This window comes from Diprion similis, chromosome 4 (genome assembly GCF_021155765.1).
Source record: "Diprion similis isolate iyDipSimi1 chromosome 4, iyDipSimi1.1, whole genome shotgun sequence".
NCBI lineage: Eukaryota > Metazoa > Arthropoda > Insecta > Hymenoptera > Diprionidae > Diprion > Diprion similis.
Window position 1 is genome coordinate 18,567,744 of NC_060108.1, and position 13,761 is coordinate 18,581,504.

General features: G+C 35.8%; 2 protein-coding genes across 2 annotated transcripts; both read left to right on the top strand.

Moving 5' to 3' along the window:
* Positions 1-1,119: 1,119 nt before the first annotated feature.
* LOC124405371 (plasmanylethanolamine desaturase) lies at positions 1,120-5,779 on the top strand. Its single transcript, XM_046880209.1, has 4 exons — positions 1,120-1,456; positions 3,092-3,303; positions 3,436-3,654; positions 4,579-5,779. Exons 1-4 carry the CDS (start codon positions 1,228-1,230, stop codon positions 4,837-4,839), a joined length of 921 nt encoding a protein of 306 aa, XP_046736165.1. The 5' UTR covers positions 1,120-1,227; the 3' UTR covers positions 4,840-5,779.
* Positions 5,780-10,578: 4,799 nt separating this feature from the next.
* LOC124405545 (WD repeat-containing protein 82) lies at positions 10,579-13,563 on the top strand. Its single transcript, XM_046880548.1, has one exon. The coding sequence runs from the start codon at positions 10,911-10,913 to the stop codon at positions 11,856-11,858; it is 948 nt and encodes a 315-aa protein (XP_046736504.1). The 5' UTR covers positions 10,579-10,910; the 3' UTR covers positions 11,859-13,563.
* Positions 13,564-13,761: the final 198 nt, after the last annotated feature.

Consider the following 13,761-nt stretch of genomic DNA (forward strand, 5'->3'; position numbering starts at 1 on the left):
TGTGAGCGTGTGATTCAGGCTGACCGGGTCACGCTGGATCTGACTGTGTTGGAAAACGTTACGCGTGTCAACATCGAGTAACTATTAGAGTCTAGATGTTGTTTGTTATCTGCGGTTTTGATTATAATAACTGTTCTTAACGCGGACAAAATCCACACACCCGTCGACATTCTACTATATCGCTACGCTTGCAATTAGAGATGGCAGAATAGGTTCTAATATACTTGTCCTCAAATTGTTAGTTAGTCGCGACATGCGACGTATCTACCGGCTACGTACGTACGTCGGTAATGTTAATTCGTTATTGTTGCAAAACGAGGACTAGAGAAAACAATAAGTAAGACTCGGTACCGCGTCACGTGTCAATTAAACATTTCATATTTATTCTTTTGAATTTCACGATAGAGAACGACATTGATTGTTGGGCGGAAGGATGAGTTGCAAGTCATTTGCATTATCGTTGTTGTTCAATCTTCCTACGTATATATATATATGTAAGTTTCTACAAACGTGTAACAAGTAACAGACCAACGATTGAAATATACAAGACGAGGAAATTCGATTTCATAGATGGGTTTCACAGCTGATTAATTTTCATACACACGGAGAGAATAAAGGAGCAGCTTTTTTTTTATTTAAAATACTGTCTGAAAAGAGGGACACGTCAGTTTTTTTTTTTTTTTTTTTTTTTTTTAAATATCCTCCGTCAGAGGGCAGAATTTAAAAAGTACACTGTTTGTGCAGAATAATATCTGCGTAAAAGATATAGTTGACGCTGGTATTTTATAGACAAAAAAAAAAAAAAAACATAGTTTTCAGTCAAATCTTTTCTTTCCGATATTCTCTTCTTCATGTACAAAGAATCGTTAAGTAAACCGAATAACGACAAGTATAACGTAAACTGCAGAGGAACGATATTTCGTGCATACCTACTATTGTAATTAACTTATACCGTGTAAGATAGTCGTGAGAAACAGAAAGAAAAAACTGAGCGAGAAAGAGAGAGAGAAAGAGAGCAGCTTCACCCACGAATTCCGCCGTCGAACAATGCGTGAGAGATAGATAGATGGGAGATGACTGACAATGAGAGAGAAAGTTTTCTCCTTCGCAGCTCCGCTTCTCCCTCGTCGTCCAAGAAGAGTGTAGAGAGTCTGACACGTGACGATCGTTAGACACTTTACTAGGTGACTTTTGGGCATTGGAGAAGAGACAGGCAGGCACCCTGGGATGGAGGGGCCGGTGCCGCATTTGGAACAGGCCGCTTCGGCCGCCTGTACTATGGCCACGAATTTTTTGGCACCGGTGAAAACCGAGAGGCAAATTTACGAAAATTCCATGCTCGAAGACGATCCTAACGCCAATTCGGTCGTCCCGACATCCTTCGAGGATAGGACGGTCCCACGGTGGGGGCCCAATCACAAGGGGGCCCAGGAATTGGCCAATCTCTACAGTACAGGCGAGTTGCAAAACTATGATTAATTCGTTATGTTTTTGTATTTTAACAATTTTTGCCCGCTCTTTTTCATGCCTTTTTATTCGTCAGGCTGAAGTTAGCTGTACGTTAACGAAAAGAAATATTGACTGAAGAAATCACTATTTTTTAAGTTTTTTACTTAAATTTTCGAAATATTAATACGTTTTGACGAGATATAACCATTTTTCGAAACTTTAATCATTACAATAACGCTACTAACTTCAGCCGCATTTTTATTCAACTTACGAACACTTTTTCATTCGTTTTTCTATCTGACCAGCAGAATATTCAGTCCAATTTAGAAATCAACAAAACTTTGGGAACCAAAAAAATTGCACTGTTTTCATAATTTTATAGAATGACCGGATTACGTTGTTGCAATAACAAAGTATTATGCGCTTTGATTTATTTGTAAGATTCCACCGAATTTTCATCTTAAAAAGAGCCGTCGTTACTTAAACGTAACGTAACAAAACTTCATCCTCGGGTTAGAAATGAGAAGAATTTCTTACGAATGCGGTTAGAACATCGCCGATGATTCTGCAGCGTGTAAACTCTTATCTATTTAGATAAATGTTTTTAATAACACTTTTTCATCGTTGGATTTTTTTTTTTCCTTTGTTTCTTTTTAGAGCCACACGCGTCTGCTATATATCTAATCGAATAAAATAACAGATCATCACATTATTATTTAGCGGATGCAATCGCGCTTCTTTCATTTTTCAATGCCTGACTTTTTTCCACTCACTCCGCGTGTCCCGTCATTCAGTAATAAAACCCTTTCCTGCATAATTTCCGTTCGTTAATTGACAACAATTTTTCGGCTCGTCGGTGGTTTATAATTCTTTTCCCTTCGCAAATATACCTTTTCCGATCAATTTCATAGAGGAAAAAATTCTTCGTTCTGCTACTATTTTTCCCCAGAAAATATCGGTACATGATCCATCTAAAAATAAAGTGATCGTCATTTGTTGTTCCGAATTTTATCAGGTCAGTTTTTTTTTTTTTTTTTTTTTTTTTCCTCAAATAGCTTTTATTTATTCTCACAAAATTGTCCAGAGTCTGTTGAATTCATTGAATTACATGGTATATTATTATCTCGTAATTTGCAATATAAAAAAATCATTTTGTATTGTTGAATAGCGCAAATATACGAATAATTATTATCCAGAAAAAAGTAATCGGGTTTTTTTTCTACTTACACATCTGTAGTAGCCTGCGTAGGTAGAAATGATTTTTAATTACTATTCCGGGAACACGATCATTATCGAGGAGATGAATATTCACAACAATCGTTAAACATGTTGAACGATTGATTGATTTATTATTTAGTAGATTATTAGTAGATTATGTAAGAAATTGAGGAAGTAAAAATTTAGTATCTGAAAAAAAAACAAAAAATGTGAACCGTTGATCACGGTCCAGCGGAGCGTCTAAACAGCGAAGGATAGCAAAGAGAAAAAAGAGGAAAAGCTGCATAAAGAAATAAATTAATAAAACTGCAGTTTGCGTAGATTGTATGATAAAAGAAGAAAAAAAAATGAAAAAAAATAAAAAGTCACGTTTAACAAACGTATATTCATTCTTTCCGCGATATTTTCGTTATATATGTTGCAGGAAAGAGAACTCAGGAATGCATATGCGTCGGTATCTGCATCACGCTTATGATCGTTAATTTTTTATTCATAATGGTACGATTAAGATTGGAAAATCTGAGCGCCATAGCGATTGCCGCGATATGCGGTATCGTCACCGCGGATTTCGGCTCGGGACTTGTTCACTGGGCAGCAGACACGTGGGGATCCGTCGAGCTACCGATCCTCGGAAAGGTGCAGTGGAATACGAAAAGCTATACGACTTATCGTTAACTCACTTACAACAAGTTATAAGAAAAACCTTGTCAATCAAGTTGCAGGGGAAAGTACGTTCCGTCTTCATTTATCCGTTTGTTTGTATTTCAGAATTTTTTAAGACCGTTCAGAGAGCATCACATAGATCCTACGAGCATAACGAGGCACGATTTCATTGAGACGAACGGTGATAATTTCATGGTAACGATACCGTTTCTCTGTAAATTGACGTGGGACTTTCTATCGCTACCAGAAACCGAAGTACAACAAAGGTTTCTCTGGACTTGCTACTGGTTTTTACTCGCCATATTCGTCGCTATGACAAATCAGGTATTTACAATAAATAACAATGTCAATAATAATTATTATTCTTACAATGTTTTTACGTTATTTTAATCATATATCTCATATACCTACAACGTTGTGCAAGCACCTTCTTCTTTAAATATGAATTTGAGTTTCTCTAAAAGCATTTTTTTTTTTTTCTCCTATGTTTTGGTAATATAATACGTATAAATTGTCACACGAGAACATTTTACCGACGGAGAAGAAGTTATTAGCGAAAACTGCATATGAGGCGGGAGTAGTTCACGTGCACATATGAATGGAAGTTATTGTTGCAAGGCGTGCCAAAGTTTTTATGTCAAAATCAATATAAACGCGTTTATACTATATAGATAAGAACCGTTTGCTGCCGCATGTGAAGAGAGATAGAGATAGAGGGGGACAGAGAGGGAGGGAGAGAGAGAAAAGCGTTTATTCGCCCTGCGACAAGTCCCATCGAATGAGAATATGAACAGAACCTATTAAAAAAAAAAAAAAATCAAAGAAAAAAATAGACACTTTTAAGCTAAATAGTAAGGTAGCAACAAAACGAAAATTGACGCATAACGAAGATAGTAGACGATAAATAAATAAAAATAAGTAAATATAAAAATGTAGAAATTTAAAAATAAATAGAAACATACGTAAATTGTAGGAATAAATAAAAATATAAGTAAGAAGTAAATGGACGCATAAATAAAGTAAAAAAAAATGAAAATAAAATAAAATAACAAAGTAAAAAAAGAAAAAATAAATATATATCAATGAAGAAAAATATCTATTCAAAGATTAAAACAAGACAACTTAAAAGAGAAAGACAGACAGACGTTTCTCCTTTTATATAATTATATGCTCACGTATGTATAAGTTAGATACACTTGAGAAGCCGGCAATAATTCCACAGAAACAATGCAATTTCATTCGTTACAGATCCACAAATGGTCGCACACGTATTTCGGACTGCCTGGATGGGTGGTTTGGCTCCAAGACCACCGGATAATACTGCCGCGAAGGCATCATCGCGTTCACCACGTAGCCCCCCACGAAACGTACTTTTGTATAACGACGGGCTGGCTGAACTGGCCTTTGGAAAAATTGTGCTTTTGGGCGATCCTAGAGGCTGTCATTGAAAAATTTACCGGATTCAAGCCGAGAGCCGACGACATGAAGTGGGCCCAAAAACGGTCTTGAAATCCGGACCTAACAATTTACGATAATATATTATGTAATGAACAACGTATGATGATAATAATAATTATATAGTTTATCGCGGCCGCGTGCAGAACTATCGATCGAGGATATTTTCATAAACGTATATATACCTTACCTACGAACAAAACTAATGAGATAATCTGTCGAACTGTGGATTCGAATGATAATAATTGAATCTGCAATACGTCGTGGGATTGACAATGATTCTTTTTTTCATTCTTTTATCTCCTCTTTGTGATTTATCGAGCCTCATATATCGTCGTTCGTGCGCAGCACCCACGCGATTATTACGTAACAAATAACCGTTTTTTAAATTCTTATTTAAGTTGATTCAATGCACTTTATCAATATCTATACCATTAAACGTATGTGATGTATAATTGAAAGTTGACATATTTATAATTAATTTATCTTCGCTGTTATATGAGGTTATGATCGAACTACGTAACGCACGTCTCTATACATACATATGTATATATGTATGTGTATATATATATATATATATATATATAACGTCGTTATAACGATGCTTTACAGTTTTGTAAGAGAAAAAAGAATTTCCACGCTTATTAATAATCTAGGAGTATTAGCTAAATGAATAAATTAATAAATGTATCTATATATTATGAGTATGGTAATTTTTAACTTAAATAATACGACTGGCCTTAAAGGAACCCACGCGCTATAAATAAAAGAATATACGAAGAAAATACAATATATAAGAGATGATTGAATTTAAAATCCACAGATCGTCGGTAAAGATTGTAAAAACAAAGATGCCTATTTATGAAAATACTATTATTATAATTATTACTGTTGTTGTCATTCTGTGGATTAAACACGCGAATGAAATTATTATAACTCAAAGCATATGTACCTACTCATATATTGTAAACATGAATAGAGCGAGGAAAAATTTTCACGTAAGACAAACACAATCATTTTGCACAATGAGAGAAAAAAGAGAAAAATAAATTTCAGTAATTACTGTGTCATTTCTTGTTACACAATCGTTAACTATCTAATCGGCTGTGCTAGCTGAAAGGCGCGTTAATGATGATATTACCTGTACTATACTAAAAAGAATCGTCCACCAAAGCCTGTGTAATGTAATATATAATTATTTAATAGGCAGATTTAAGTTTTGTACGTAATATTTGTACGCAATATTCGTAAGAATGATATTCGCTAATGCGGAAACAATTATTGTGTTTATACATAACACTTAGTAATATATTGAAAGTATAAAGAAGAAAAAAAAAAATCCCTGAACCTTCATCGCGGATAATTTGCCGCGCTTTTTCCTTAATCGGTTGCAATGAAAGTACAGTCAAAGCTTTTCATTGTCTTGAATTCTATTTTATAACGAATGTTGACTTGCGATGATATTCTATATTGCCCATGTTGCAAAGGTCAGAAAAATTGAAACAATAAAAATCAAAAACAATTAGTTTGAATACAATTTGATACTATAGATTTTTGGAAAAATTTTTGCGTGCGTGCTTTTCACTTGCGTGCCATAGATTTTACACATTCACACATAATTTATAATTATTATACATGTTTTACAGCGTAATACGACTCATTGTGTAAGAAAAAAAGAAAAAAAATAGTTGAACAATTTGTTAAAATTAAAGAATATTATAACGCTTACCGTCAATACAAGTTTCTGACACGTAAAGTGAAAAACAAAAGAAACTTGTATTGCTGATGCTTTGTTAATTTATTGTATACATTTTAATATAATTAAATAACGTGTGCCCAAGACTCTAATAACGACTCAGGCTTTAGCGTAAGTAGAGAACATTCTGTAAGGTTCAGGGACCAAAGATTACAGAAGAACCTATAATACATGCTTGTCATTGCGACCTGGTTTTCAAAACTAAATCATATAGAGAACAAATATTAATAAGCTTAGAGCCTAGATTTGAATATATTTATTATTAAAAGGAAACAGACAGGATCGATCGAAACATTTTTTCGTATAATAAAACCTGCTATCGATACGCTTTAAACTGAAATATTATTGAAAATTGTGGCTTATTGTCATAAATTGCCTTATATAGAGCGTAGAATCCTATAAACCGACTACAATCATGCATGGGCGGAACGATTCGTTCACTATTTTCTATACTAATTTTTGCTAAAAGGAATTGTATGCCTGAACGGAAATTTATACGTTTATAGCTTTGCGCAAAGACATGTGAAACACATACCTGAGAAATGTTACCATCTCGCCATCTGACCTAATCAGATTTTTGTAAAACTATTGCACGTATTCTCTAACGATGCATTTACAGTATTCAAATTTTCCGTATGAACCGCTGTATATAGGTATATACTTGCACTGTGTAACGCGAGCTAAAGTAGGTGATAGAAAATTAGGCAACTATGACTTACACACCTACTTACGCAGGTGACGAACGATATGAATCGATGTAGGTATACATGAATAAATGGAATTTTAATTCGAAACTAAGGTGAAGAGAGCAATTTTTTCCAAATTTATGTAATGAATGTCCAACAGAGCAGCGTCAGATGAATTCCGAACAGCCTTGAGGCTTTAAACTTTAGAAATTTCAAACCCGCAACAATCAATAATAACTGTACATAGGCGTACCTCCGTATTATTATGATAAACAACTTGCAACGTTAGACATAAGACAGAGTTAATTTTTATTAGGAGCAGTTATAGAATAACGTTATATCTTGTGATACTGTCAATTTTATACACCTGATTTTTACGATGATACCAAGAATTATGTAACTAAGTGTACATGCAACATGCAATAATTATTATTATATTAATTTGTTCCTGTAGAGCAATTTTGCACTTTCACTCTTCATATATATATATATATATATATATATATATGTAGATAAATGATTGATGATCATGATATACTATATAGGTATGTATATAAACGATTTTTAACTTATTATTACACCCGGATGAATTGTACGATTTGATTTCTTGTCTTTAGTAAAAAAGTAACAGAACCAACAACGAAAATACGCAGTTGAATTTTCTGCCGCTAAATAAACTCAGAAATGTTATTGTTACAAAATAAATTGTTTACACCATCCAATGATTTTGAAGGCAGAAAAGTGTTACCTACTCGGCAATGTAACAATCTGCAATATTTTTATCAGTAGATCAGTCGATCAGACCGATACGGCAGAATCCGGACTAACCGACTGTATTTACGGATGTCGGTAACGCACTATTCAATTTATCTTGACTACGGTTGAGATAACGACAATATTTAAAAGTCATGTAACTCACTCATGCAGCATCCATTAAGCCCAGCCTTCACATCCTCCACATAGGTTTACATCGTAAATCATTCTTTCCGCCGTAAAGTAAAATGTTCTTAATGACAACTTTCACACAAACTTGAAATAATCACTGCAAATATATGCACGATATCGGAATCACTGAATAGATTTTAAATTCGACGAATTTGGAAAAAATAATTTATATCCTTGTCGATCCATTGTTGTTGCATCCGAAAATACTGGTTTACTGACGCGTATGTTCACTGTTTGACGCAATAAGAAATATCACTGACGGATATGTGCGAGAACTTTTTTGCCCGCAAATGTAACGAAATAATACTTTCAAACATGATGTGCTTGCTTTTGTGTCAAATGAGATCAGGTTTTCACGGAACCAGCCGGGCACGAAGTCGGGGGGTTGCTTGCATAATTTCGTTTCTAGCCCGAGTTCTCAGGCTTCAAGTGAAAACTGAACTGCAGATTTTATTAACTCAACGTCTTCGCGATTTCATTTCAACGATTATGCATTATACGAATCGTTTGTAGCTACTTTACACATTTTTATTCACTTTGAAATCAACGAATGTTAGCGGCCGTAAAATTGGCGGTAGATTCTTGAGATGGTGGCGCCTCGATCGTTTATGTTGATTGTCTATTGTTTGTACTGCGATGCCACCACTAACAAGTCACATGACCTCAACAGAAGCGTTGACTGAAGAATATAATAGAAGTCAGTGATGATGAATTGATGATGAATTAATGATGAAAATTTATTAGCTACTTTAAAAAAAAATTCCCTCTTAATTTTTTGCGAAGACAGCTGTTCTCTACACTTTGTACATACAATACATTGATTTGAATTCCGAACTACACGAACAGCCAACTTCTGGTCGTTCATATGTTATATACCGATTCTTGACGCAAAATTCAATATCTGATTGTTCAGCGCGTTAATTGAACTTACGAGGTTAAAGTCAATTTTAAATTGTTGTTTAAATTCACTAGCTTTGATGGTCAATAAAAAAATAACCATGGTACAAAGCAAACATTTTTTTTTTTGCAAAGACAAAATGACAGATATACGAAAGAAGACATTACCAGAATTTCCGTCCGGTAAACTGTTTCTTCGAAACCACGGTAGCAGATCCCTGAAAATCAACATTTTCTTTCCTCTGATTCTCTATTCCACTTTTGAGCGCTCTAACCGGTGTCCATTTTCGTCGAGCAAATTAATAATTGTTTCCAAAGAAAACGCGGAAAAACGATACAGATTATGCGTTCATAGGCTCGCCACCGTTGAAATAACTGTTATAATCATGGCCGTAGTGACGTCATTAGATCGTCAGAGAATGATATCAAGGCGCGCGTAATTCAAATATACTGCGCAATGATAGATAATGAAGAGGCGATATTCGTGACACAATAATACATTTCCTGTGCCGTAGTAAGCAGGTATAATGTATGTGGAGGATTCGGATTTTAGCTGAGGTTGCTCGAAATACGGGAATTTGTTTTGTTAACGAATAAATATAAAACCATCCCAAGCAATTCAATATCTTTAACACTCTCATGCATCTCGGGCTTCTGTAAGGGTTGTATGTATATCGGAGTGTGTTAAATATATAAGCATATATAATATAGGTATAGCATTAAAAACAGCTGTATAATTGTGAGACGAATTACTGTTAGATGCAATTCAATATTAGAGATTTCGCTGTTCTGTCCCTTTTTGCTGTGGCTTTGGCGTTGCAAATTGGACTTTCCTGCTTCGAGTTTCACTTTGCACGTAAACTGAATTCTGAAGCCTTTAGTACGAGAGACTTGAATGACGTACGTCTCCCATCTGGACCATTATGCGTCCGTTTAATCTCACAAAAAGGGTCTCGAGTCCCTTCTTATTGTTCTCATATTCGCAATTTCTACTCAAAGTCATAAATAAAGAGGAACATAAATCTAGAGAAACCTTCAGTTTATTACGGACCGAGGGTTCCAAGCGTCAGCTCGTGTTGCAGACAAATAAGGGGGGTTGCTGGTATATATGTCACCTTGGGTCAGAAATTGCAGATGCGCACCCTTTCAAGTGGTTTCACGTGTGAACCGTGAAATCGTGGAAAGAGGAGAAAGCAAGGACAGTTAAGTTTAGAAAAAAAGAGCAATAAGGCAGTAATGCTCTTACCAGTCTCCCGGGTGGGGAAATTGGAACTCAAACGCCATGCTTCCAAGGGGTGAAAAAGATCACTCTCGTCTCTGACTCCGAATAATTAATTTTGCTTTAAGTTTCTCTTTGCCTTGAGGATAATTTCGATTCATTATGGAGTTTTATTCTCGATTATAAAGTGAGTGGGTTTTTTTTTAATAAAAAGTATGCATTAGTTTGTTCAATCGGTTCAATCCAACTTCAAAGTATAACAGTTACTACAATCCCGATTTCAATTCCTTTTTCGTGGCTGCCGCCGTTGGAAACTGACGGGACTTTAAGCAGTTGACCAATCAGAAAGCGATACCGCATTTTGTCCAGAATGATGCTGGACGCCAGCATGTAGTCTACGTCTATGGATAGATTTGAAGGTTAGCAATATTTGAGCGGTAGAAAAATTCTTGCCGATTGCATCAGTGGGCTGTGTTTATTAGGTAAAATCGTCCTTTCGACCGACTGAATAAAGCGAAGAGACAGTTAACACAGTTGTAGCATTAGAGGCAAACTAGAAAAGGCGTCACCCGGAACCCGGGCGGATCTGAGCTGAGGTCCGACGCCAATTTGGCCGACCAGAATGAAGCTGGTCGACAACGTGGTGAGGAGTTTCAAGGTGGCGAAAGTCTTCCGCGAGAACACCGACAAAATAAACAGTATAGATTTCTCGCCGAGCGGGGATACCCTAATATCATGTTCCGAGGACGACCAAATAGTGATATACGATTGCGAGAAGGGGACGCAAGTCCGAACGGTTAATTCAAAGAAGTACGGGGTGGATCTGATTCACTTTACCCATGCGAAAAACACCGCAATACATAGCAGCACAAAAATAGACGACACGATACGCTACCTCTCCCTCCACGACAACAAGTACATTCGCTATTTCCCCGGTCACACGAAAAAAGTGGTTTCTCTATGCATCAGTCCTATCGAGGACACTTTCCTATCTGGGTCTCTTGACAAAACATTGCGCCTCTGGGACTTGAAGTCGCCAAACTGCCAGGGGCTGATGCAGCTATCGGGTCGCCCTGTCGCCGCCTATGATCCAGAAGGTTTGATATTTGCCGCCGGAGTCAACTCCGAGTGCATAAAGCTCTACGACCTCAGGAGCTTTGACAAAGGACCGTTTGTCACTTTCACATTGTCTCAGGAGAGGGAATGCGATTGGACTGGTCTGAAGTTCAGCAGAGACGGAAAGACCATTCTTATATCCACAAACGGAAGCATTATACGGCTAATTGATGCCTTCCATGGAACGCCGCTTCAAACTTTCACCGGGCATTTAAACAACAAGGGGATACCAATCGAAGCCAGCTTTAGTCCGGACTCTCAATACGTTTTCAGTGGATCAACTGACGGCAGAGTTCATATCTGGAATGCTGACACAGGGTATAAGGTATGCGTTCTCAACGGTGACCATCCTGCACCTGTACAATGTATCCAATTTAACCCCAAGTACATGATGCTCACCTCCGCGTGCACCAACATGGCCTTTTGGTTACCAACCGTCGAGGAAACGGAGTGAAGAGGTTTAATTCAAGAACTTTTGTATACGATGTACAAAGTCAGCTGGCAAAAAAGGAGGAAACCTTGGCCAAGATGAAAATCAGACGTACTGTACTTGTTAGCTGTACTTGTTACAAGTACTGCGGTGAAGAAAATGGGCCTTTTCATCCAATAAAAAAATTGCTGCGCTATTAATGAATTCAGGGATGTTCCAACATTGAACACTGTTAAATAATATTGTACACGGTCCCTTACAATTAATTTTGCTAGTATTAGATCATACCTTCAATACGTGTGCTCAGAATTTTTATGTCAAGTTGTTTACATCGAATGGGGTACATGAACAGGGTGAATACCTTTGCATCTTTGTAAACATCCTAAATTCCAGGACTTTACGTTTGGAAAATAATATATTGAACCAGAAAATAGCAAACAAGTACCAGCAGAAAGTAATTATAACAAGGAAACGTGTTTTGAAAATAATCAGAACCTATGCATTTGATTCAAGATTTTCTTGAGTACTCTATTCACATGAAATGATGAGCTTTTGCAATTTTTCACGCATTTGACAGTCATTGATAATTATCAGATGATCATATTAATTTGATTTTGGCTCAGGTACAGTACTTTGATTAAAAAGTACATTGACCAGAGCAGTGATCGTTTGTCTTAGTTGTCCACAATTTTTTTTCGGTATTTTCATTTTATTTTATTTTTACAAGAACCTCAGGTATACGTGAGTTGTGTACGAAACAAGGCGTTCAATCGTTTTGAAGTACAACCTCATTCTGCACTTTTAATGCAAATTGATCTCCAGAAATCACTACAGAAAAATAACACATTCTGCTGACCAGCCAGCTGCATCTATTGTTTTCCATGAAAAATTGTATTCATTATCTATGTATGATTCTCAACATGAAATTGCATTATAAATGTGGAATAACGTGTATATTTATAATCTTGACAATGAACTTCCGATGCTTATTTATCATCTCATATCTCTATAATGTTTCGGTTCTTCAGACATATGGATACATCCTTGTACATGACTGATAGAAAAATTAGTCAAACCTAAACATTGATATATGCATACATATGTATATTTATGTTTGGAAATATTATAATCATCAGTTGAAGATTACCCCGAAAAAATTTTAAGAAGGAATCATTTTAAATCCACAAGGTACTAGCTCTTTACCTATTTGAGTTTACACTTCTGGAAGTAGAGCAACCTTTATATACCACAACTGACAAGCAAAAAATTGCAAGAATAACAATGCTGGTCCCCTCGGTGATATATTTTATAGTCTTATTGATACAGAGACATTCAATAATATTTAAATGCCAAAAAATTTATCTGAGTGCGGAATAATTTCTGCAGTGGTAGTCTGGGGTTTGCGATTATGTTTGTACGATATGATACCACCGTAGTTTAATAATGTAACTAACGAGTTAACAAGATAGTATAAGACCTAAAGAAAGCTCCTCCATTTTCTGTGTAAATACCATACACTAATGTTTCCATTAGACTTCTAATACTATAAATAGTTTTATATTAGAATAACTTTTATTATCTCTTTGGCACGTGTGCTTGTACAATTATGAAGTGTGGGTTTCGTGCGAAAGGCGTGAGCGAATGTTCTGTAAAATAATATTTTATAACGGCATATGTGTAATTCTAATAAGAATATTTGAAAATTGTGTAATAAATATTATGTGTTATTGGCATAATGTTTTGAACTCCAACAGATGTCTTGCTAGAGCATTTGGGAATTCTAACGCACGATTATGAACCACGAATTGATTCTCTATTTGCACTCATTGCTACATTTTCTGTTTTTTTTTTTCTTCCATAGGCTGACTATAAAAACTTTACAAAACGCCATCAATCACACCTTCTATGTAAAGAATAACGGTCTTCA

Coding starts and splice junctions, on each gene's coding strand:
- LOC124405371 (XM_046880209.1), top strand. CDS start 1,228: ATGGAGGGGCCGGTGCCGCATTTGGAACAGGCCGCTTCGGCCGCCTGT. Junction 3,304..3,435: donor AGCTACCGATCCTCGGAAAG/GTGCAGTGGAAT, acceptor TTTGTATTTCAG/AATTTTTTAAGACCGTTCAG. Junction 3,655..4,578: donor TCGTCGCTATGACAAATCAG/GTATTTACAATA, acceptor CATTCGTTACAG/ATCCACAAATGGTCGCACAC.
- LOC124405545 (XM_046880548.1), top strand. CDS start 10,911: ATGAAGCTGGTCGACAACGTGGTGAGGAGTTTCAAGGTGGCGAAAGTC.